This window comes from Rhinoderma darwinii, chromosome 8, assembly GCF_050947455.1.
Source record: "Rhinoderma darwinii isolate aRhiDar2 chromosome 8, aRhiDar2.hap1, whole genome shotgun sequence".
NCBI lineage: Eukaryota > Metazoa > Chordata > Amphibia > Anura > Rhinodermatidae > Rhinoderma > Rhinoderma darwinii.
This window is the reverse complement of record NC_134694.1, coordinates 72,681,684-72,706,256: the sequence shown is the minus strand read 5'-3', so window position 1 is coordinate 72,706,256 and position 24,573 is coordinate 72,681,684. Positions and strand designations below refer to the sequence as shown.

Sequence of the window (24,573 nt, the reverse complement as noted above, 5' to 3'; positions counted from 1 at the left end):
AAGAAACAGTGCCCTCTGTAGATAATGCTGCAGTCTCCTCTGTATATAGTGCCACACCCCCTGTAGATAATGCCACAGTTCCCTATGTATATAGTGTCACACACCCCCTGTAAATAATGAAACAGAGCACTCTGTATATGTATATAGTGCCACACACACCCCTGTAAATATTGCCGCAGAGCCCTGTTTAGATAGTACCACACACCCCCTGTAGATAATGCCACAGTGGACTCTGTATATAGTGCCACACCCTCCCCCTATAGATAATGCCGCAGTGCCCTCTTTAGATAGTGCCACACCCCCACTCAGGGGCGTAACTAGGAAAGACTGGGCCCCATAGCAAACTTTTGACTGGTGCCCCCCCCCTCCCCTGGGTGTCACACAACCCCCCTTGTAGATAGTGCCTTTTTTACAGCCCCCCTGTAGATAACGCCATACAGCCCCCCTGTAGAGAACGCCATATAGCCCCCTGTAGATAACGCCATACAGCCCCTTCTGTAGATAACGCCATACACCCCCTCTGTAGATAACGCCATAGAGCCCCCTCTGTAGATAACGCCATACAGCCCCCTCTGTAAATAACGCCATACAGCCCCCTCTGTAGATAACGCCATACACCCCCCTGTAAATAACGCCCATACAGAACCCCCCTGTAGATAACGCCATACAGACCCCCCTGTAGATAACGCCATACAGATCCCCTTGTAGAGAACGCCATACAGCCCCCTCTGTAGAGAACGCCATACAGACCCCCCTGTAGGTAACGCTATACAGCCCCCCCTGTAGGCAACGCTATACAGCCCCCCTGTAAATAGCACCATACAGCCCCCCCCTGTAGGTAACGCCATACAGCCCCCCCTGTAGGTAACGCTATACAGCCCCCCTGTAGGTAACGCCATACAGCCCCCCCTGTAGGTAACGCTATACAGCCCCCCTGTAGGTAACGCCATACAGAACCCCCTGTAGGTAACGCTATACAGCCCTGTACATGTGTGATCGCTGGCAGCGATAGGGAGAACGGGGGACTGAAAGTCCCCCGAAGTTCTCCATGACTAACCTCTGACTTCCGGAGTCTGCACAGCTCTATAAAAATGAAAGGAGCGCTGGTCACGCATGCGCACAAGCGCGACCGGCGCTCCATTCATTTCTACAGAGCTGCCGACACAGACCCCGGAAGTCCGAGGTTTGTGATGGAGAACTTCAGGGGACTTTCGGTCCCCTGTTCTCCTTATCGATGCCAGCGATCACACATGTATCCCCTATCCTGTGGATAGGGGATACATGTCTTTTGTAGGAATAACCCCTTTAATGGCAGAGCGGGGAGATACCTCCCTGCTCTGCCGTAGTGTTAAGTGACGTCGCACTGTAGTAGCCGTAGCGGCAGCTAGCGGAGCCTCCAGCCATGGTCGGGGCCCGTGCCGGCGGGCGACACGGGCCCCCTCCTGCCGCGGGCCCCGTAGCAGCCGCTACGGCTGCTACAGCGGTAGTTACGCCACTGCCCTCACTGTATATAGTGCCGCACACCCTCTGTAGATAATGCCACAGTGTCCTCTGTATATAGTGCCACCCCCCCGGTAGATAATGCCACAGTGCCCTTTGTATATAATGCCACAGTACCCTCTGTATATAATGCCACAGTACCCCCTGTAGATAATGTCACACAGCCCCCCGTAGATAGCGCCACACAGCGCCCACTGTAGGTTGTACCACACAGCACCCCCTGTAGATAGCGCCACCCCACTGTATATAGTGTTACCCCCTTACTCTGTAGATAGTGCCACACACCACCCTGTAGATAATGCCCTCTGTATATAATGCCACAGTACCCTGTAGATAATGTCACACAGCCCCCCGTAGATAGCACCACACATCGCCCACTGTAGATGGAGCCACACAGTGCCCCTTGTAGATTGTGCCACACAGCACTCCCTGTAGATAGCGCCACTGTAAATAACGCTACCCCCTTACCCTGTAGATAGTGCGACACACCACCCTGTAGATAATGCCGCCGTGCCCTCTGTATATAATGCCACAGTACCCCTTGTAGGTAATGTCACACAGCCCCCCCATAGATAGCACCATACAGCGCCCACTGTAGATGGTGCCACACAGCGCCCCTGTAGATTGTGCCACACAGCACCCCCTGTAGATAGCGCCACCTTCACTGTATATAACGCTACCCCCTTACTCTGTATATAGTGCCACACACCACACTGTAGATAAAGCCACCGTGCCCTCTGTATATAATGCCACAGTACCCCTTGTAGATAATGTCACACAGCCCCCCATAGATAGTGCCATACAGCGCCCACTGTAGATGGTGCCACACAGCGCCCCCTGTAGATTGTGCCACCCCCACTGTATATAGTGCTACCCCCTTTCCCCTGTAGATAGCGCCACTGAAGCTCCCTCTAGCAGAGGAATCCCTGGCCAGAGCATTGCCAACGCCGTAGCTGAGGATTCCCTCCAGGATACCCTCAAGGAGGACCCCCTGACACCACTGTCCATATGTGGACAGTGACGTCAGTAACTACTCCTTGAGCGGAATCCCCGTTGCCGACTCTGGCTAGGGATTCAGCTCCAGGAGGAGCCCCTGACATCAATGTCCATATATGGACGTAACCTCGGGTTTCCTCTAGGAGCGGAATCCTCGGCCAGATCATCATATATAGACAGTGACGTCAGGGGCTTCCCCGAGCACAGGGCTTAAAGTAGTACTGTGCCTGGGGAGTCCTCGGCGAGCGGAGGAGCTCCCTCTCCTCCTATGCTCTGAACTAATGCTGAAGCAAGGAGTTGATGGTTCCCTGCTTCAGAATTGGGTTCAACTTTATCTGCATCCTGAAGACACAGATACAGTTGACAGCGGGACATACATCCGGCCGCCTTCCTGCCGGTTCCTGCCGGAAGGTGGATGCGGCAGCACCTGGCGTTCATCCGGCCACAGTTAAAATAGATAGGCTATGGCGCTGGACCTCCCTGGGAGCCGGACCCAAAAACACTGCAGGTAAAGTTTTTGCATCCGGCTCCTGCACAGGTCCAGCGCCGTACGGAGCAACAACTGATGTCAGTTTCCCTCTGTCTGTTCTGCAACACGCCGGAGGGAAACTGACAGAAGCAACGGACATATGTGAACGGACCCTTACAAGGCAGGAGATGTGGATCCCTGTGGCTGCAGTCAGTTTGACACTAGCATCCAGAGGCTGCAATGACATGAGCAGTCTTGAACCAGTGAGTAGAGATGAGCTGAAAGTTGGACAAAGGAACAGGCAGAGGAGTACCACAGGTCACAGCCGACTTGAGATAGTAGTCAGGAACTGACATAGAAGCTGTAGAAATAACACTAACACTCAGGCAATGAGTGAAGTTTCATACTGGTTATAAACAGCACACCAGAATGTCCACATGATAGAAGCAGCCAATGGAATGCATGGCTGTAATGCAATAGAGTTAATCAACACAGTTAATCAACATAAATGTAACTTTTTGGCCATCATGGGAAACCCTATGTGTGGTGCAAAGTAAACACTTCCCATCATCCCAAGAACACCATTCCCACAGAGAAGCATGATGGTGGCAGCTTTATGCTGTGGAGATGTTTTTCATCTACAGGGATTGGAAAACTATTTAGCATTGAAGGAGAGATGGATGACAGTAAATACAGGGCAAATCTTGAGGGGAAAAGGGGAAACATTTAAATGTCTTGGAATGGCCTAGTCAAAGCTCAATCAGATTGAGAATCGATGGAATGACTTTGAGACTGCTGTACACCAATGCAACCCATATAACATGAAGAAGTTAGAGCCGTTTTGCCTGTAAAAATGGGCAAAAATGTCGGTGTAAAGATGTGCTAAATTAATAGATACATATCCTAAAAGACATACATCTGGAATTGCAGCAAAAGATGGCGCCACACAGTATTGACTTTCAGGGGGTGACTACTTATACACATGTTCTCTGTTTTGTGTCCTAATTATTGATGGAGTCACAGTTAAGAAATATTTTGCACCTTCAAAGTGATAGGCATGTTGTGAAAATGTAATGGTACAAACCCCCCGAATATCCACTTTAATTTAAGATTGTAATGCAACAAAACAGGAAAAATATTAAAAGGGATGAATACTTCTGCAAGACACTATATGTTTGCCACTAAGTTACATTACTTTTTAAATCAATTACAGCTATAAATATTGATTTACATTAATGATTATTGGGATACATATATATATATTGCTGTGCTATAGTTTTAACTAAGAACAAGATGCTCAATTTTACTTGATGTGGGTATTTATTGAAAGAAATTAAGTAGAATATATTTTAAATGGTAAGCGTTTGCTGCAATAATTATGTCATAATCATTCTTTTCATCATCTCATTGGTAGTTGCATTGATCCATATTCTTTATAAAAAAAACATAACAACATAACAAAATAAAATTGTTGGTGATTCAGTGGTTCATTAGTGTTATCATTTTTCTCTACTGCATTGGGGTAAGTATCTAAGACCTATGAGGGCAAGTGACTCAGGATAAACACTCGGACCTCGTATGAAAAACACTGATACTATGTAAGGTGGTAGTACAGAAGTATAGATAAGAATTGTACACCATGTATATTTGCCCTTCCTTGTACTCTATGAGCAATGCTACCAGTCTCCCCAGCATAGATGCCATACATCAGACCAAAGAAATATATTCACTTTGCAATTAAATCGTGTATTCTTTGTCTCTGTATCTGCAGTGATTACAGGTATGTGGCAGCAGCTCTCGCTGTCATGAGGAATGTCACTCAACAGATCAATGAGCGGAAGAGGAGACTGGAGAATATTGACAAAATCGCACAGTGGCAAGCATCAGTCCTGGACTGGGAGGTTAGCAAAAAAGTATTTTAATGTTTTTGTGGAAATTAAACTGGTATTTAAAGCATTTAAAGCACTTTGTAACTTTTCCAATTGTTCCAATAAGGATAATATTTATGCTCTGTCATCATCAAATTTTTACCTTCCTCATTTATTTCTCACCATCTTGTCTCTCATTCTCTATTTTCCTACACACTTCTGTGCTCTCATATTCTTTCTCCTCCCTTTTCATTCTTTCTCTTCTTCCTTTTTGCTTTCTTTCAGGGGTGTAACAAATTACCTTGGGGCCCTATAGGAAAACTTAGAATAAGATGACCCACTCCACCGTAACCACCTCAATTATTTTGACCCTCACTCTGTGCCACGCCTTTCCCAAATGCACAGGGATAATGCACACAGTGATGTCTGAAAAGAGAGATAATGTCACAAATAAGAAATAATTAACTTAATGAAGTTACTGAACATAAATCATGTGTACAATGATGTCACAGTAGTGAGTTAACGTGCAAAGTGAGGTCACAGTACAGGGATCATGCAAACCGTGATGTCACAAATAAGGATAATTCATTCAGTGATGTCACAATGCAAGGATAATCAACTCAATTTACAAACTGTGTTACCCCAGTGGAGGGATAGGGCACAAAGTGATGTAACAACACAAGAATAAGGAATACAATGATGTCACAGTACAGGTATAATAGCACAATGATATCATACGGCCGGAAAAAAACACACACAAAAATGTCACTATGCACACAGTGACATCACAACACAGAAAAAAATAATCATAATGATCTCACAGCACAGGTATAATGCACACAAAGATGTCATAATGCAGGGATAATACAGGGATGTCACAGCATAGTAATAATGCAAAAGTGATGCTGCAAACGAAGAATAATACTCACAATATTGTCGCAACATGGAGCTCCATAGCAAAACTATGGGGCATGACTAAATATTTTATACCCTCCACCCATCACTAACTGCACTTTACAGTACCACCGATAAATGATGTATAATTGATATGAGAAAGGTTGAATTTTTTTTTTTTTTTAACTAGGTAACTATCACCAGTTTTTATCTAACATCATAATATATTTCCTTATTAGGCTCGGTTCACACATCGCGTAACTATTACAGCCTAGAAATCTTCAACAAAATCGGCTTTTGTTGATACGTGGATTTCGTTGCAGATTTTGCTGCGGATATAGCCACGGATTTCAGGCCATGGATGAATTGCGCAGTGAAAATCTGCAGCTTTTACGCAACAGATGCTGCGGATTTGAAAATCTGCAGCATGTTTAGAATCTGCTGGGGATTTTTAGGCTGTTGGTAAATGAGGTTTTCAAAACCCCATTCACTTACATTGTACTGTTCTGTACAAATATGCGCTATGTGAACCCGGCTTTATATACACTAAGCAATATTAGGATAGACCCAGACATAGTGGAATTTTTCAGCTGTAGATTTTTCCTTTGTATTACAAATGGTGAAATCCGCCATATATAGAGCATACCCTCAAATCTGCACAGATTATTTCTGCTACCATGTGAATGGGATTTTGTCATTCCTGTTCACTACCATTGTACTGTAATTTGTTGTGGACTTTCAGTACGGAATCTGCACAACAAATCTACGAAATCTGAACATAACCTTATATTGTGGTGTATTCTAATATATATATACACTAAAATATAGACATATATTCTGCATTAGTGTGCAATTACATTTTACACTTATTAAAGAGATTTTCCCCCAAAAATCTAAATTTCATTTACTGTGTATATTAGTCTATGAGTTGCCATTCCCATTAGGCTTCCTTCACACACTTTTTTTTCGTGCTTTAAAACTGCATATTTATTTTAAGTCCTTTTGTACATGCAGTTTTCCTGCCGTTTTTGAATAATGCCAGAAAAAAAGCCATAGCTAGATCATTTTTGGGGGAATAAAAATGCACAAAAGCGCTGTGAAAAACGACACCGAAAACGCGAGCAAACACTGTGTGTGAAACCAGCCTTACAGTTGCCACACTGGGCAGCTATAGCAAACTCCAGAATAGCAAATAGGAAACAGGAGTAGGAGATTAGAACGAGAGGCAAAAGAAAAAGGTGCAGTATTTACGGTATCGGCGCCAGGCGGAGAAGAAATGATGATGACAGATGGTATTGTTTTAAAAGGAATTTGTTCGCTATTCAGTGGACGACGCGTTTCTGGACCGTACCGGTCCCCTCATCAGGTCTGTAGTATATCTTAGAGATACCGTAAAAACTGCACCTTTTTCTTTTGCCTCTCGTTCTAATTTATTCCGGCAAGGAGGCTCCATCCTCCCAGGGAACGCAGTGGGTGGCAGCCGGATTCTAATCCCAAAATCAACACAGATCTCGGCGGATCGCCGTCTCCTGCCATTTTTCTTCATACTCCTTAGGCCGGATTCACACGAGCGTGTGCGTTTGCCCGCACAAAAAATGCGGCGTTTTGCGCACGCAAAAGGCACTTGACAGCTGCGTGTGTCAGCCCCATATGATGGGCGGCTGCGTGCTTTTCGCGCAGCCACCATCATTATGACACTCCGTTTGGATGTTTGTAAACAGAAAAGCACGTGGTGCTTTTCTGTTTTCATTCATCCTTTTCACAGCTGTTGCGCGAATCACGCTGGTCGCACGGAAGTGCTTCCGTGTGGCATGCGTGGTTTTCACGCACCCATTGACTTCAATGGGTGCGTGATGCGCGAAAAACGCCCAAAGAACGGACATGTCGTGAATTTAACGCAGCGGACCAACGCTGCGTAAAAATCACGCACATGTCTGCACGGCCCCATAGACTAATATAGGTCCATGCGACGCGCGTGAAAATCACGCACGTTGCACGGACGTATATCCCGTTCGTCTGAATAAGCCCTTAAAATCAAGGAGTGGGAGATGTCTCACTGAATAACTAGGCAGATTACCCATTCAGCGGTCTGCGAAATCTGCGCGACACCCCCTGTGGGAGTTGTAATGAAGGCTATATTGGTTGTCACCCAGTTATGGGTAAATATTTAACATCTTCACATAAGAGAACAATTGAATATATTTACTGATGATTTTGTATTCACTTTAGTTGTAAAAGCGACGATAAAATACATAGTTTATGTTCCAATAAAATAACAAAATGTATGCTGAGTGGTTATACCGTAGACTGCATCAAACTTTAAGATGTTTAAAGATTTTTAGATTTAGTAAAATAGTGGGAAGAAACTTAAATTCTCCAATAGCGATTGCAGCATGTTTCCCCAAAGGCACAATTTTACATTTTATAAGTGTCTAATACTATGTGTATGGATTTCCACTTTGTTTTGATACAGCATATTACTTTAAGAACAAATTTGACTGTATAAAGGCCAATTGGACTTGCTTCCCTGCGCTGTGTACTGCAGAGGATTGGTTAGTGGGGGGCTGGCGGGTCATGTGACCTAGGTGCTGGGTGCCAATGGGGTAGCACCAAAAAGCCACTCTGCCTAAATTGAATCTTTAGTTTAACTTTTAACTATTTAAATACAAGAGGCAAAAAAATTTAACTTTACTTTTTCAATGGTTTTCAATTGGTTAATTGATAAGTTATCATGCTGCAGCAAGTTGAATAGGCTCTGTCACCAGATTATAAATTCCCTATCTTGTACATGATGTGATCGGCGCTGTAATGTAGATAACAGCAGAGTTTTTTTATTTCGAAAAATGATAATTTTTGACGGTTATGACCTATTTTAGCTTTATGCTAATGAGTTTCTTAATGGACAACTGGGCGTGTTTTACTTTTTAACCAAGTGGGCGTTGTGGAGAAAAGTGTAGGACGCTGACCAATCAGTGACCAATCAGCGTCGTACACTTCTCTCCATTCATTTACACAGCAGATAGCGATATAGCTATATCGCTATCTGCAGCCACATACGCAGACACTAACGTTACTGCAGTGTCGTGACAATGAATAGACATTACCTCCAGCCAGGACCTGATGTCTATTCAGAATTTTGTCACTTCACTAACGTTTCTGTGAGATTTACAGCAAGGCAAGCCTAATCTCGCGAAATTGCGCTGTAAACTGTCATTTAAAACGAGATTACGCTTGCCTTGCTGTCAATCACACAGAAACGTTAGTGAAGTGTCAGGATTCTGAATAGACATCCCGTCCTGGCTGGAGGTAATATCTATTCATTGTCAGGACACTGCAGTAATGTTATAGTGTGTTTATGTGGCTGCACATAGCGATATAGCTATATCGCTATCTGCAGAGTAAATGAATGGGGAGAAGTGTATGACGCTGATTGGTCAGTGTCATACACTTCTCTCCACAACGCCCACTTGGCCATATAGTAAAACACACCCAGTTGTCTATTAAGAAAGTCATTAGCATAAAGCTAAAATAGGTCATAACTCTGTAAAAAATGATTGTTTTTCTAAATAAAAAAACACTGCTGTAATCTACATTTACAGCGCCGATCACATTATGTAGAAGATAAGCCACTTATAATGTGGTGACAGAGCCTCTTTAAGTAAAGATTTGGATTGCTACATCTGATTAATGCTACATTCAGACGAGCGTGTCCGATTTGCGCGCGTAAAAAACGCAGCGTTTTTCCTCAATTTCTTTTCCGTGTGTGTTACATATTGGCATCAGTGTACTTTGAGTGTGGCATGCGTTTTTAATTTTTTTAATTTTTTTTATTTCTTTCATTTTCAATGTATTTGATGCGTGAAACACGGACAGCACACAGATGTTCACGCATCCATAGACTTCAATGGGCAACAAGATGCATGAAAACGCATCAATATTGGACATGCAGTGAATTTCACGCAACAGACACTCGCTGCGTGAAAAACAACGTATGTGTGAATAGCCCCATTGAATTGCATGGGTCCGTGTGCTGTGGTTGTTTCAACGCACAGCACACGGACAAGTATTACGCTCGTCTGAATGAGCCCTTCCCTTACTGCAGCGAACTGAATGTTTGTCCCAGGTGAAAGAAAGCCTAGCTATCAATCTAGTGTATTAAATGTGTACAGAACATTACGGCCATCCTCAAGTACTGTGTTGCAGAAGACACAACTTATTATAAAAAACAATTATGCTTAAAAAAGTTTTTGGGGGGAATCAACCTGTGGCATATAACAAATGCTATGAACAATTTGGGATTTCTGATGCACTTTTCATGCTGTACATACAGTATATTTAATGTTAGATTTAATTATCTTGAATTACTAAATCAGATCTACTACACTCCCATCCCCCTTACTCAGCCTCATTTTATCTGACAATCTTTTTTGGGTACAGTCCCACGTGGCGGCGTCTGCATGCGGCCGAAACCACGCTTACTTATGGTGGCCAATGGCCTAGTGATTTTGCTAGGTATTGCTATTGGTCACAGCATGTGGGCATGGTTTTCGGCTATCCTTGCTGTAATGAAATTTAGCTCTACAAGCCCAGACATTCTGGTAGTCCTGTGAATATATGCAGCAGCTAATTATAATAGGCTGTGCTGCAGTGTAAAGCATTGGGGGACAGAGCAGCAGCATGTCTCTCTGATGAAACAAGAAGTGGATTTCAAATCAGATGCAGTTATAGTTTATAGCTGTGCCTTGATCAAAAAAATAGTAATCAGGCGACATAGAAAAAAAAAAAATGACCGGTAAGCATTGTGACTTCTTGTAGCTATCTTTATACTCCCCTTCTGTCCAAATATTATAACATTATGATGATGGATTCTGTGACCGTACCATATGCAGCAGCCTTCATTGACTTATTACAGAAGGTTTGTACAAGGCCACATTTGTTAGTTGTAGTAAAATAAGGGAAGCCGTGTTTTTCGTTCTCATGAATTATTAAGATAAAATCACAGCATATCTTTTTTTCCCATATTAATAACATCCCCACAAACACCTAATTTACTAATGGATGTATTTCAAAACAAGGGTTACAGGGTTAATATGTCAACCATTGTGGAATAATTTTCCCCTTGGAAGACCCCGGCATCTTCAGCCTTGTATACATGACGTGTACCCAGCTGCATCTGTTATCTGACAGAGTCAGTCCCCTCTAAATAAGGAGTCACAGCTGTGTGCTTCAATGCACCCCGAATAATCCTCGGCGGAGCTGATAGGGAGCAAAGACTGACAGCTGAGAGACCCGGAGAACCTAATTGAAACCAAATTGAATACTCTGCTGCAGAAGCAAGTGCAACTGGCGTATGTTATTGGTTGCCTCGTCTCGGTGTGATTAGATTAACACCATGTTGTTTCGCCGTAGTTTACTATTCCTGATATCTATGTTGCTTAAGTGCTATTTTTATAGATGTGTGTGTTCTTGGTAACCTCGCTGGTAGGGTGAATTCACATGGCTGTATTTTAGGTCCATTTTAGGTCTTTATGTTTCCTGACAGTGCTCTATCCGATCGGTGGAAAATGTAGGAAAATCTTTCTGAATGGAAAGGGATCCCAAAGGAAAAGTTTGCTTGTTTTCCTCTAATGGGATTCTCCACCATGTTTGGAAAGAAATATTTGGTGTATTGGCTGTGATACGCTATTGTTCAGATATAGTATAGCAGGTTCATCTTTAGCGTAGTCCAGATATTATCTCGGCAGGCACTAAAATCAATAACTAGTCAACAAGGGCCTACCATCCATGAGTTGATCCGCCATTTCCAGCAGCAAAAAGGTTAACCGGTTTTGTGCATAATAGAAGAACTTCTTACATAGCTGTCAACTCAAATGCTTTCATGTGTGTTCAGATTCTCCAGTAAGGCATTGAAACTCACATTTAAAAGCCCTTTTTTCATGCCTTCTCACATCAAACGCTGGGCTGAAAACCGTGCATCGTGCCGCTAAGATGCTGTTCTGGAGACAGGGCCAGCTTGATCAGCAAATCTCTTGAGGAAAATAAAGTCAGAGACTACAACAGGGTTTTCAAACAACAGAAAGCTTCAAAAAGAGAGCCTGGTGGAAAAAAAAAAAAAGACGTTGCTTTTGCTTTCCCTCCCGTCTGATCTCCCCCTCGCCTGCAGTGCTAATCAGTCTGTGAGTCCCTAATTAGAACACAGCGATGCCACTCACTAAATCACGAATTACTGCACCCACTCCACAAGTAAATAACTCCCTTTCATACATCGTGGCTGAACAGTGTTATTAGCAATCGAAATCTTCTAATGGTTTAGTTCTTTGTATTTACCAAGCTGTTACTTCCGAGGCGTTGATGCAACCACCTCTAGGGTGGGATTTTAGCATCAGAGAAGGAACATGGTGGCAATACAAAAAATACAAACTCCAAAACACATTGATATTGCCCATGTTGCCACAACCATGTACTGTAGTTCTTGGAAACCCACTAGGAATATTCTACAAATGTAAGAAATTATTAATAATAAATCCCGTACAAGTTACATATATTATACTGACAATCAATGTATATGGATATAAACAATTGCAACTATTCTGATCCTACTACAAAACAAGCATGGTGTAAGGGTTCTTTTACAATGGCCGACATGGGCCGTAAAAACCAGTGCCAAACAGCGAGACAGCTCGTTGATCGGCGTTCGTTTGCTCCTTGTGTAATGTCAGTATGATCAGTCATGTATGGGGACTAGCGATCATTACTACGATCGCTCGCCCTTATGCTTTTCCATCATTTCGACAATACGTCTCCCTGTTTAAACAGGGAGATGTGCTGCTGACAACGATAATATTTTGTGCTGTGTAAACGATATGATCATCGGCTGGTCGTTGCCCTGATTACACATTATACGAACGCTTGTTCACCCAATTATTGGCCCGTGAAAAAGGGCCATAAGTCAATGGTACAAAAACACTAAATAATGGGACAGCTTATCATGTAATTTTAATCCAGGTCAATCTTTATTAATTAATTAAAAGACAAATGACTGCTTTGAAAAATCTCTTTATGTAAGAAGGATCCCTCTATGATAAGTGGATCACAAGCATATCCTTCTATTGGGACCCCTAGCAATCAACTGTAATCTGTTAGTGGCCTGGGAGCAAGCATTTTATTTCATCGCCACCACAGGCAAAATGAATCCGTACACAGTTCCATTGAAACCAAGGCCTGTTTATGTAATGTATGGACATATCAGGTTCTCCAGAGCCAGAGATCCTCTTTAATAGGGTATTTTAAAATACGTTTTGTAAACCATACGACCCATTTAATTGTCTAAACATTTCATGTAATGTATCCTTTGCTATACAATAAGACTGATTTTTGTATTTAATAGGGTGATGATATCCTGGACAGAAGTTCAGAGCTTATCTACACTGGGGAGATGCAATGGATTTACCAGCCATATGGACGCCAGCAACAGAGAGTGTTCTTCCTGTTTGACCACCAGTTGGTTCTATGTAAAAAGGTGAAAAGTACAATGTGTAATATATTTGGAACTAGTCAGAAAATTGCTATGATCAATTGCATCCTGATAATAATAATATTATTATTATACTGTAATTAACATTATGGCACACATCGCTCCCATAGTTCTATTAATAAAAATATAAACCTCAACAAGTACCATAAAATCTTAGAAAATGGCAGACAAAGTGGGGGAAACTGGCGTTTATACACCAAATTTAAACTTAATAAACCTAATTTATTAACAGGTGCACGCTTCTTAATAAAATAGTCGCAACTCTGGCCTTCGTACATCTTCCTGAATAATTTATAGCTGCCATTCCTGCCATTCCTGTATGTTATTAAACATCCTCCCATTTAAAAAATAAATCATATTTTCTAAAGCAATAGTAGTTATCATTGAGGAACCTTTCAAAAATGATAGAACTAGTTATATTAATCGAAAGTGGCCACAGATGTAGGGTAAATTGACGTTTCAAGAATAAGTCCTTTAATATATTCAAATGTTTCAGCTCCCATTAACTTTAGTTTGTATTTTTACTCATATCACGTAGGCTTGACTATTTTAGCAGAACAATGTTTGTAAATATGTGAATATAATGAATTTTAAAGTATTTTAACCCCTTAGTGACCAGCCCATTTTAGGCCTTAATGACCAAGCTATTTTATTCGTTTTTCTATAGTCGCATTCAAAGAGCTATAACGTTCTTATTTTTTCGTCTACATAGCTGTATGAGGACTTGTTTTTTTGCGGGATTAGTTGTGCTTTTTAATAGCACCATTTTTGGGTACATATAATTTTTATATTAACTTTTATTAACCTTTTTGTGGGGGATTATAAAAAAAACCTGAAATTCCGCCATTGTTCTATGCGTTTTTAAATTGACGCTGTTCACTGTGCGACGTAAATAACATGTTACCTTTATTCTATGGGTCGGTACGATTACGGCGATACCACATATGTGGAGGTTTTTTTATGTTTTACGACTTTTGCACAATAAAAACACTTTTGAACTAAAATTATTTGTTTTTGCATCGTCGCTTTCCAAGAGCCGTAATTTTTTTATTTTTCCATCAATGTAGTGATTTTTTGGGCTTGTTTTCTGCGGGACAAGACGTAGTTTTGAATGGTACTGTTTTGGGGTACATGGGACTTATTGATTCATTTTTATTATGACTTTTTTGGGGGGCAATGGAAAAAAATTGCAATTTCGCCATAGTTTTTTGCGTTTTTTTTTTTACGGTGTTCACTTTGCGGTTTAAATTACATATTAACTTTATTAATGGAGTCATTACGGTCGCGGCGATACCACATATGTGTACTTTTTTTTTTTTTTTACACTTTTACTAAATAAAACCACTTTTTATGGAAAAAAATGGTTTTATTTTTTTTTTTACTGTACTTTTTATTAATAATCTTTATTTCACTTTGATGACTTATTTTATTAGTCCCACTAGGGGACTTTACTGTGCGATGTTCCGATCGCTGCTATAATGCTCTGGTATACTTCGTATACCAGAGCATTATTGCCTGTCAGTGTAAATCTGACAGGCAATCTGTTAGGACGTGCCTCCGGCGCGTCCTAACAGGCATATGTCCAGGGCAGACCTGGGGGCTTTTATCAGTCCCCCGGCTGTCATGACACCCCATCGGAGACCCGCGATTGCATTCGCGGGCCGCCGATGGGTGACAGAGGGAGCGCACTCCCTCTGTAAACAAAGTTAAATGCCGCGGTCGCTATTGACGGCGGCATTTAACGGGTTAAACGCCCGCAATCGAAGTAAACTTCGATCGCGGGCGTTGGAGCAGACAGCAGAGCCCCGGCTCCTGCCTGCACGGGAGACCCGTGCAGGACTTAGACTAGGCTGACGTGAAAAGGCGTCAGCCTAGCCTAAAGCCCATTAGTGACTCACGTAAAAAGGCGTATTAGTGGTCACTAAGGGGTTAAAGGCTATGTACATCTTGAAAACTTGTTTGTTTTGTTTGTTTTTTTATAAAAATGTGTATCAGTGTGTTTGGTGCAACTTTCTAATGACTTTTTAATCAAAATTATTTTTACTTTTTGAGATACAGCTACTTTGTATCCTGTATACAGAGCTGCTGTATCTAGCGCTGAGACCTGAATCCGCCAGGTCAGCAGTAATGACGGGTTCAGTGTCAGCGGGTCCTGCGGGTCTCTGACACGCAGGATCGAGCTGTTACTGATCACATCTAAGTTCATAACTTAGATGTGATCAATAACAGGTGGATCCCCCTGACACTGAACCTGTCAGTGCCGATGACCTGACATACAGGATTCAGTGCAAAACACAGCTTCTCTGTATACAGGATACAAAGCAGCTGTATCTCAAAAAGCAAAAATGATTTTTAAGAAAAACTAATTATAAAGTTACGCCAAACACACTGATAGTTTTTTGTTTTTTTTTAATAGAAATGTCTATTACAAAGCACATAGCCTTTAAGTACATCAAATAATTTAATTAATTAAATTTAAAGCAGCAACCCAAATATGTTTTGGTGCAAAAGAGACAGCTGCTGGGTGACAACGCTGGATCACTATACTCTAGTGGAGATCCAGTATAGTCTTTCAGAGAACAGTTGGCAGTAAGTAGTCTTATGTGCATGAAGTTCTTTCATTCCCAAGTGCCTAGAAGAAGAATATGGCAGCCACTACCCATAGCTGGATTGTGGTTTATGTGATATGTATCTATCTTTTCTACTATAGGGCAGTTGGGGGGGGGGGGCGCTGGCTGTCAGGGTAGCAGAAATATATTTTCTTTAATGCTTCATTCACACTAGAAAGTATATAGGAGGGAACCTCCAGCTCTTAAGGCAAAAAATTCCAATGCCTGTTGCGCACGGATCCTCGTGTCGGCACACGTTGGTAAGAATGGAACAAGGAAGTAGATGAGATCCAGCGCAAAGAAAAAATAATTTGAAGGTATATTAAAATGGAATCTTAATCATTCACACGACAGGGTCCGAGTGTCGGCCGGGAAAATCAGGTCGGGAATTCCGCTTCAGAAGTGAGTGACGTCACTGTGTCCATATATGGACAGTAAAGTCACTCACTTCTCCTGTAGCGGAATTCCCGGCCATAGCGTCGGGGATTCCGCTGCAGAAGTGAGTGACATCGCTGTGTCCATATATGGACAGTGTAGTCACTCACTTCTCCTGTAGCGGAATCCCCGGCCATAGAGTCGGGGATTCCGCTGCAGAAGTGAGTGACATCGCTGTGTCCATATATGGACAGTGTAGTCACGCACTTCTCCTGTAGCGGAATCCCCAATCCCAGGCTGGGGATTGGGGATTCCGACTCCTACAGGGAGCAAAAAAAGACCCTCCTCCTCCTCACATGCACTCTGCACTGTGAGGAGGAGGAGGAGAGAGAGCGCGAGCGACGGTAGACCCGGCCATCACTCGGGACACATTCCGGTAATGGCCGTGTATTTCCTGGCCCCATAGATTTCTCTGGGAGCCGGGCGGCCGGGTACCCGGCCGAAAATAGGGCATGTCCCATTTTTTCCCGGCCCGTCAAAAAATCGGTCGTGTGAATAGCCCCATTAGGGGTCTATTGTTCCTAATGCAGCCGGGTGATGGCCGATTTATGAACGACCGGCACCCGGTCGGGAAAACCTGTCGTGTGAATTCCGCCTAAGGCATCATTATTTATTTTATAGATACAAAATATTTTCCTTAGTATTGTCAAATCTCCAACTGAAAGATTACCAGGTTAAAATCAGAGCAGTATCATTGTGCTTGTAATGATCAGATTAGCGTCCTCATTGTTGCCGCCATAACTCCCTAATGCGCCGTTAAGACAGCTATGAACCCCATTAATTGCACCTACAGTACTTGGAGCCTGGGATGTTACACACAGCTTTCCATTCATACCCACTGTTGAAACAGACTGTAATATTACTTAAGGCGTGTTAAATGGCTGGGAAATTACCTGTAATGGATTCTTAACTCTGTATAAATAAAATAAATAGGCCAATAAGGAGATTTTCTAATATAGGAGCCGGCCCATTCTTATGTCATAGAGTTGACTTTTTGGATCTAATTTCTTGCTCTTCTCTGTCTTCATGAGTACACTCGTGCGTACAAACATGCTATGTGATTCGTAATGAAAGCACGCACTAAAACCTTATTGCCCAAACCGATCATACTAAAGACTGCCGCTCTTTTATAACACCAGACTTTCATTAAAGTGCATTAGAGATGATAGCTGAAGGGGTAAGCATGAAATTGAACCTGACGTGAAAGACGTTCCAACAAGTTCAATAACAATATACAACTTGTAGACTTATGCCTACAGTGGAACTCTAATATATAGTAATCTATAATATACAGTAATCTATAATATGGTGCATGCTTTGTATGTGTAGTGCTCTTCCACACAATACTTTTTCACCTCTGCACAAAACCCTTAATGCTAAATGTTCTTTTTGTAGAATGGCATCTCTTTGCTGTTGGGATTCTCTTTAACTCATTGTAATATTAAATGTCTGCATCTTTAATCCAAAGTACTGGGCAATGATGACTTCTCAGTTTGATATCTTTTTTGCTTATTGCCTTCCCAGCTATAAGTCATTTAGCCACCTTGCTATCGCACAAACCTTCTGCACCATGCCTGGCAGCCTCTAAAGCAGCCGAAGCCTTTACTCCAGATGGTTTCATGCCTCTTCTCGAATTTCATCCAAATCATTGCAGTTTACACTTTCCTGACCTTCCTAACAGAGAGAGATTTCCTTTATTTTATATTTCATCACTGGGCAGTAAAGTCCTTCCATACAAGTATATTCCAGTAACTACTGATGCGTTTTTATGATATATAACTCATGGAAAGTAACGGGCCACGGGCATAAGCCCTGTGAGGCTTTGGCTCTCTTCATACTTCCATTAGTTCCTCACTGTGAGGTTTCTGTTGATCTTGGACAATCATAATAGTCTTGCATGCTGTTCTAGTCTATCCAGTTAAAAAATTTATTCTGATGGACCCATTATACTGTGTCAATGTGATTTGTCAGGATCCATTTGGATAGCAGGTCCGTCATATCTATTACGGCTCCTGTAGAAATTGATTCTCTGATGCTAGTGTGAACAGAGCCTTACCTCCAATCCATGCAATGTCCTCTGGATCAGTATCTCTGTAATTGTGACTAGGATACATTGATCACTAAGATTGGTAAATCTCTGCCCTTTGTGCAGAGGGGAAACCATATAACTATTCAGATTTCTCTACTTCTTTGCCAGTCAACTAAAGTATAGTCATTAAAAAAATAAGCCACCTCACTGTGCTAGTTGGGTTTACCCAGAAGGGGATTTTTTTTAGAGGTACCCTCTGAGTAAAAAGGATGGAAATGATTGCGCTATGCTACTGTCCCACAAAAGCTGGTTCATTAAAGGGGTTGTCCTAAGATTCACATTTTTCACCTATTCACAGGATAGATGATTAATGTCTAATTTCTGGGGGCCACACTACTGGGACCCCCATGATTTCTAGAACGGGGGTCCCAAACCCTCTGTTTCTCCGCACTGCACAATATCATGTTGAGGACGCGCTTGAATAGAGCAGAGAACAAACGTGCGACCTGCCGGTCTATTCAATGTCTATGGGGCTGACGGAAACAGTCGAGCATTGTACTCTGTACTATTGTATATACATATACACTGTGACTTTGTAAACATATGTCACCTGTGATTGATGCTTGTAAAAAGGCTACAATAATCATTCAAATATATACAGTATATATATATATATATATATATATATATCTATATACATATATATATATATATATATATATATATATATATATATATATAGATACATATATATATATATATATATATATATATATATTGGCCATAGTATATGACTTGTTGTTTTTCTATTACTGGATCTGTAACTATAAGCCTTCGGCTGCAAATTCATAGAATTTATATAAAGAAGACTTTATCGTTCCCTCTGGTAACCGTATCTTGCACTGCCCACAGGACCTAATCCGGAGAGACATTCTGTACTACAAAGGCCGGATGGACATGGATAGATTTGATGTAATAGAGGTAGATGATGGGCGGGATGAAGACTTCAATGTGAGTGTGAAGAATGCCTTCAAATTGCATAACAAGGAAACAGAGGAATTGCACCTTTATATTGCCAAGAAGCTAGAGGAGAAGCTGAGGTGGCTGCGTGCCTTCCGGGAAGAAAGGAAGATGGTGCAGGAAGATGAGAAAATTGGTAAGACCAAAATATGCTGTGTATATTTACCTATATGACCAAATAAAATGCAGTAAAAACTATTTCCTAATATAATGTTATAATGTTAATATAAATATTATTGGAGCCGCACCTGCAACTAAAGAAAATGTTTTCCTAACTTATGGGAATTGATATTCATGCAAGTCCCTAATTTTTAATTTAAATATAATTTAAAGTGCAGCTTCATTTTAATAGTCCTGCGAACGAGTAAGGAAATGTGAGAAACCAAGAAGGGAAAAAGTTTTTGGCAATAATTTAGGCTTACAGTTTTATGTTCTATTAGCCTAAGAATTTAGTATGTTGTATTTCTTGTGGCTGGTTACGAAAAGCGTTTATGTAATTGCTTGCCGAAAATAGGTGAATTCACTGTGTGGGTGGATATATTTCTGAGACTTAATTCAATTTGCAATAATATACTTGTCTGAAACACAGAATTGAACACATTATGTAATGTGAATCCATCTAGAAATGCAGCATTTTGTTACTCGATTTTTAATTTGAAAACCTTACGCTAAATTATATTCATGCTGGGAGTCAAGCTGTGGTTACTGGATGTTTATTGTCTGTGTGATGGTAGTGTACAACATGAGAGGAATATTCTGATCATTTCTTGTACAATAAGCAATTACCAAAAAATACACCAAAAAACTGTCTAGGAAAAGTCATTAAACTGAAAAGACAATTAGAATGGATTAGTTACTTTTTTTTATCACATTAAAAACAGAAAAGAAATTCAGAAAGCCAAGGTAGAACATAATAATAAAACAATAAAAACAGATAAAGTAATAAAACCAGGAAATATCTGAGATGACATAAACTAAACTTTATAGTTTTCTTTTTTGTTTTTTTTTTGCAAAAACTCTTTTTCCTTTATCGGCAGTTCTAGTCAATAAGAATTACACAGTGAATAAGTTAAAAACACAAGACATATAAATATACTTCCTGAATCTCACTCCCATCGTGCCTGAGGATGATCAACAGATTTCCAAATTCTTTGTACACTGGAAGGTATTTTAGTTAACCTGCCACATTGAGTGGGGGATGGGTCAATTAATTTGAGCTCAGAAAAGTGGTTGTCACGTCTCTAGCCTTTTGAACCATTGGGCGGAAAAACTAAATAGAATATCTTTATGACCCAGCACTAACTACTAAACTAAAATATGGTTCTCAATAGACAAGAGAAGATAGGTTGGAGAATGTATTTTGTTCTGTAAAGGTATGCCAACATATGTCAAAAACTTGAAATGGGTAATCCAGTATAAAATAATTTTTAGTATTAATCGAGGGGCCATGTTAATTTACTTGTTTTAAAAATTCTTCTTCCTTTAAGATAGGGCTTGTACCCCTTCGTTGCCCATGACCTTATGTAAAGACTGCAGCCCTGGCACAATGTACCGGCGGGCGAGCGGTCAATGTGTAGGCTGATTTGCAGTTCCATGGTCCATCATAAAGGCGTCAGAATTTTTAATAGACGTTTATTAGAAAGGTATGTCCATCAATATGTAAACATAATTTTACCATAAACAACGACTTTCATTTTGGAGTTTTGTTTAGAAGGTGATATATGTCCAAGAATATCTATATCTTTTTCATTGACTCACAATATTTCCAAGACAAGCATTTTCTCACGGTGCTGTGTATCCCCTGTATATACTCTAGCGTTAGAAGTGGTGATCACTTTCTGCTGTAGTCTGGCCTCCATATTACTTTACAATAGAGTTAAGTTGATGTGGCATTATGCTTGTGTGAAGGTTAAAGTATTCCGCTATCTCTTTCCCTAGGATTTGAAATTTCTGAATATCAGAAGAGGCAAGCAGCAATGACTGTTCGGAAAGTAAGCAAGCAGAAAGGTATGACTAAAAGTGGGTTCACATATATCAGTTGCGTTCGGCCAGTTGTTTTAGCCTGAGCCAGACTAAACCGATGACATCTTTGTGCCCTAGTCTGATGTCCATAGCCGCACTTTAGCCGGATAGGAAAGTGCTTCATGCAACATTTTTTTGTCTGGTGAATATAGACATTTCGGTGTTAAAACTAATGCAACTGATGCCAGATGCGATCCCATAGGAAAGCATGGGTTTAGTTATTGTTAGGGATCTGCCAGGTACTTCATCTAGGTATACTCCTGGGATTAATCAATCCACACCTGAGGCCAGACCTGTTCGACTGACACCATCTCCCACCAACCAGGGTGGCAGGCTCAGGAGTGGGAGAGCCTATCGCGGCCTGGTCTGTCGGAGTTAGCTCCGCCCCCTGTCCTTTATTACCTGCCCTGTTCTCTCCCTCAGTGCTTGTAATTCTTTTGGATTCCTGGCCCCACTGCTGCTTGCTCCAGCCTGCTTCTGCCGTGCTTCTGCCTTGCTGCAGTTCTGCTTGACCTGCTTTGCTTTGCCCCTGGCTTGCTTCTGTCTCCTTGCCCGCTTGGGTGTATTCACTTCGTCCTGGTCCTGACTGTCCGTTCGCCGCTCCGTTTCCTCGTGGCGTTCCGTGGCTACTGCCCCTTCCCTTGCATGTTCCCTGTTTGTTTTCCTGTGCACTTAGACAGCGTAGGGACCGCCGCCCAGTTGTACCTCGTCGCCTAGGGCGAGTCGTTGCAAGTAGGCAGGGACAGGGCGGTGGGTAGATTAGGGCTCACTTTCCCTTCACCTCCTTCCGGCCATTACATAATTACAAGCCTTTACCTAGTCTACCATTTCTCCTACGCTGACGCTATCATGGACCCCCTTGAGACCCTGGCCCAGCAGATGCAGGGCCTCTCCCTACAGGTCCAGGCCCTGGCCCAAAGGGTCAATCAGGGTGACGCTGCTTTAGTAGTACCCCTCACCTCACCTCTAGAACCCGACCTCAAGTTACCTGACCGGTTCTCAGGGGACCGTAAGACGTTTCTCTCCTTCCGGGAGAGTTGCAGACTGTATTTCCGCCTAAAGCCCCACTCCTCAGGTTCCGAGAACCAGCGGGTGGGTATCATCATATCCCGACTCCAGGAAGGGCCCCAAGAGTGGGCCTTCTCCTTGGCTCCTGACGCCCCTGAACTTTCCTCTGTTGATCGTTTTTTCTCTGCCCTCGGACTCATTTACGACGAGACTGACAGGACTGCCTTAGCCGAGAGTCAGCTGGTGACCTTACGTCAGGGTAGGAGACCGGTTGAGGAATACTGTTCTGATTTTAGGAAGTGGTGCGTAGCTTCTCAGTGGAACGATCCGGCCCTAAGGTGCCAGTTTAGGTTAGGATTATCTGACGCCCTGAAGGATCTGCTGGTTAGCTACCCCTCGTCTGACTCCCTTGACCAGGTTATGGCCCTAGCAGTACGACTTGACCGACGTCTCAGGGAACGTCAGCTAGAACGCTTCAGTGTGCTCCCCTCTGACTTTTCTGCGATCCCCCCCGAGGTCCCGTCTCCTCGCCCCTCCACGGAGGACTCGGAGGTACCTATGCAACTCGGGGCCTCCATGTCCCCTCGACAACGTAGGGAGTTTCGCAGAATGAATGGTCTCTGCTTCTACTGTGGGGACGACAAGCATCTACTGAACACCTGTCCCAGGCGCAAGAATAAGAAGCCGGAAAACTTCCGCGCCTAAGTGATCATCGGGGAGGTCACTTGGGCGCACAGGTATTTCCCGTTAATGTGAAACGCAATAAAATTTTGCTTCCCTTTCAGGTCTCGTTTGCTGGCCGGGCTGCCACGGGCAGTGCTTTCGTGGATTCAGGGTCATCTGCTAATATCATGTCTGCGGAATTTGCTATGTCTCTAAAGATGCCTTGTATTGATTTACCTTATCCTATCCCTGTAGTAGGAATCGACTCAACTCCCCTTGCTAATGGTTATTTTACTCAGCATACTCCTGTTTTTGAACTCCTTGTTGGCTCCATGCATTTGGAGCAGTGCTCTGTACTGGTGATGCAGGGATTATCGTCTGATCTGGTTTTAGGCCTTCCCTGGTTGCAGTTGCATAATCCCACGTTTGATTGGAATACTGGGGATCTCACCAAATGGGGTAATGAATGTCTTATGTCATGTCTTTCTGTTAACTCTATTTCTCCCCGGGAGGAGGTAAACACGCTTCCTGAGTTTGTTCAGGACTTCGCCGATGTGTTTTCTAAGGAGGCCTCCGAGGTGTTGCCCCCCCATAGAGATTACGATTGCGCTATCGATTTGGTGCCTGGTGCCAAGCTTCCTAAGGGGAGGATATTTAATCTTTCATGTCCTGAACGTAAAGCTATGAGGGAATATATCCAAGAATGCCTGGCCAAGGGTTTCATTCGCCCCTCGACTTCTCCTGTAGGTGCTGGCTTCTTCTTCGTGGGGAAGAAGGATGGTGGTCTTAGGCCGTGCATTGATTATCGTAACCTGAATAAGGTCACCGTAAGGAACCAGTACCCACTTCCTTTGATTCCGGATCTTTTTAATCAGGTTCAGGGAGCCCAATGGTTTTCTAAGTTCGATCTACGGGGGGCATATAACCTTATCCGCATCAAAGAGGGGGATGAGTGGAAAACTGCGTTCAACACACCCGAGGGTCATTTCGAATACCTGGTCATGCCCTTTGGGTTGTGTAATGCCCCTGCTGTCTTCCAGAATTTTATTAATGAAATCCTGAGAGAGTACCTGGGTAATTTTCTTGTTGTGTACCTTGATGACATACTGGTGTTTTCCAAGGACTGGTCCTCCCACGTGGAGCATGTCAGGAAGGTGCTCCAGGTCCTTCGGGAGAATAATCTGTTTGCTAAGACTGAAAAATGTGTCTTTGGGGTACAGGAGATACCATTTTTAGGGCAAATCCTCACTCCTCATGAATTCCGCATGGACCCTGCCAAGGTTCAGGCTGTGGCGGAATGGGTCCAACCTGCCTCCCTGAAGGCGTTACAGTGTTTTTTAGGGTTCGCCAACTATTACAGGAGATTTATTGCCAACTTCTCGGTCGTCGCTAAGCCTCTTACGGACCTTACCCGCAAGGGTGCTGATGTCCTCCATTGGCCCCCTGAGGCCGTCCAGGCCTTTGAGACCCTCAAGAAGTGCTTTATCTCGGCCCCCGTGCTGATTCAGCCCAACCAAGAGGAGCCA

The 24,573-nt window shown here is 42.6% G+C and overlaps 1 protein-coding gene across 5 annotated transcripts in view; it reads left to right on the top strand.

The window, feature by feature from the left end:
* The window catches only part of ARHGEF9 (Cdc42 guanine nucleotide exchange factor 9), a 320,144-nt gene that overhangs the window by 281,943 nt on the left and 13,628 nt on the right, over positions 1-24,573 (top strand). For all 5 annotated transcript variants that reach the window (XM_075835737.1, XM_075835740.1, XM_075835743.1 and 2 more), the window contains 4 exons: positions 4,737-4,866; positions 13,115-13,246; positions 19,247-19,490; positions 21,293-21,361. In XM_075835737.1, the coding sequence (XP_075691852.1) occupies positions 4,737-4,866; positions 13,115-13,246; positions 19,247-19,490; positions 21,293-21,361 (575 nt within the window). The remainder of the gene's footprint in view (positions 1-4,736; positions 4,867-13,114; positions 13,247-19,246; positions 19,491-21,292; positions 21,362-24,573) is intronic.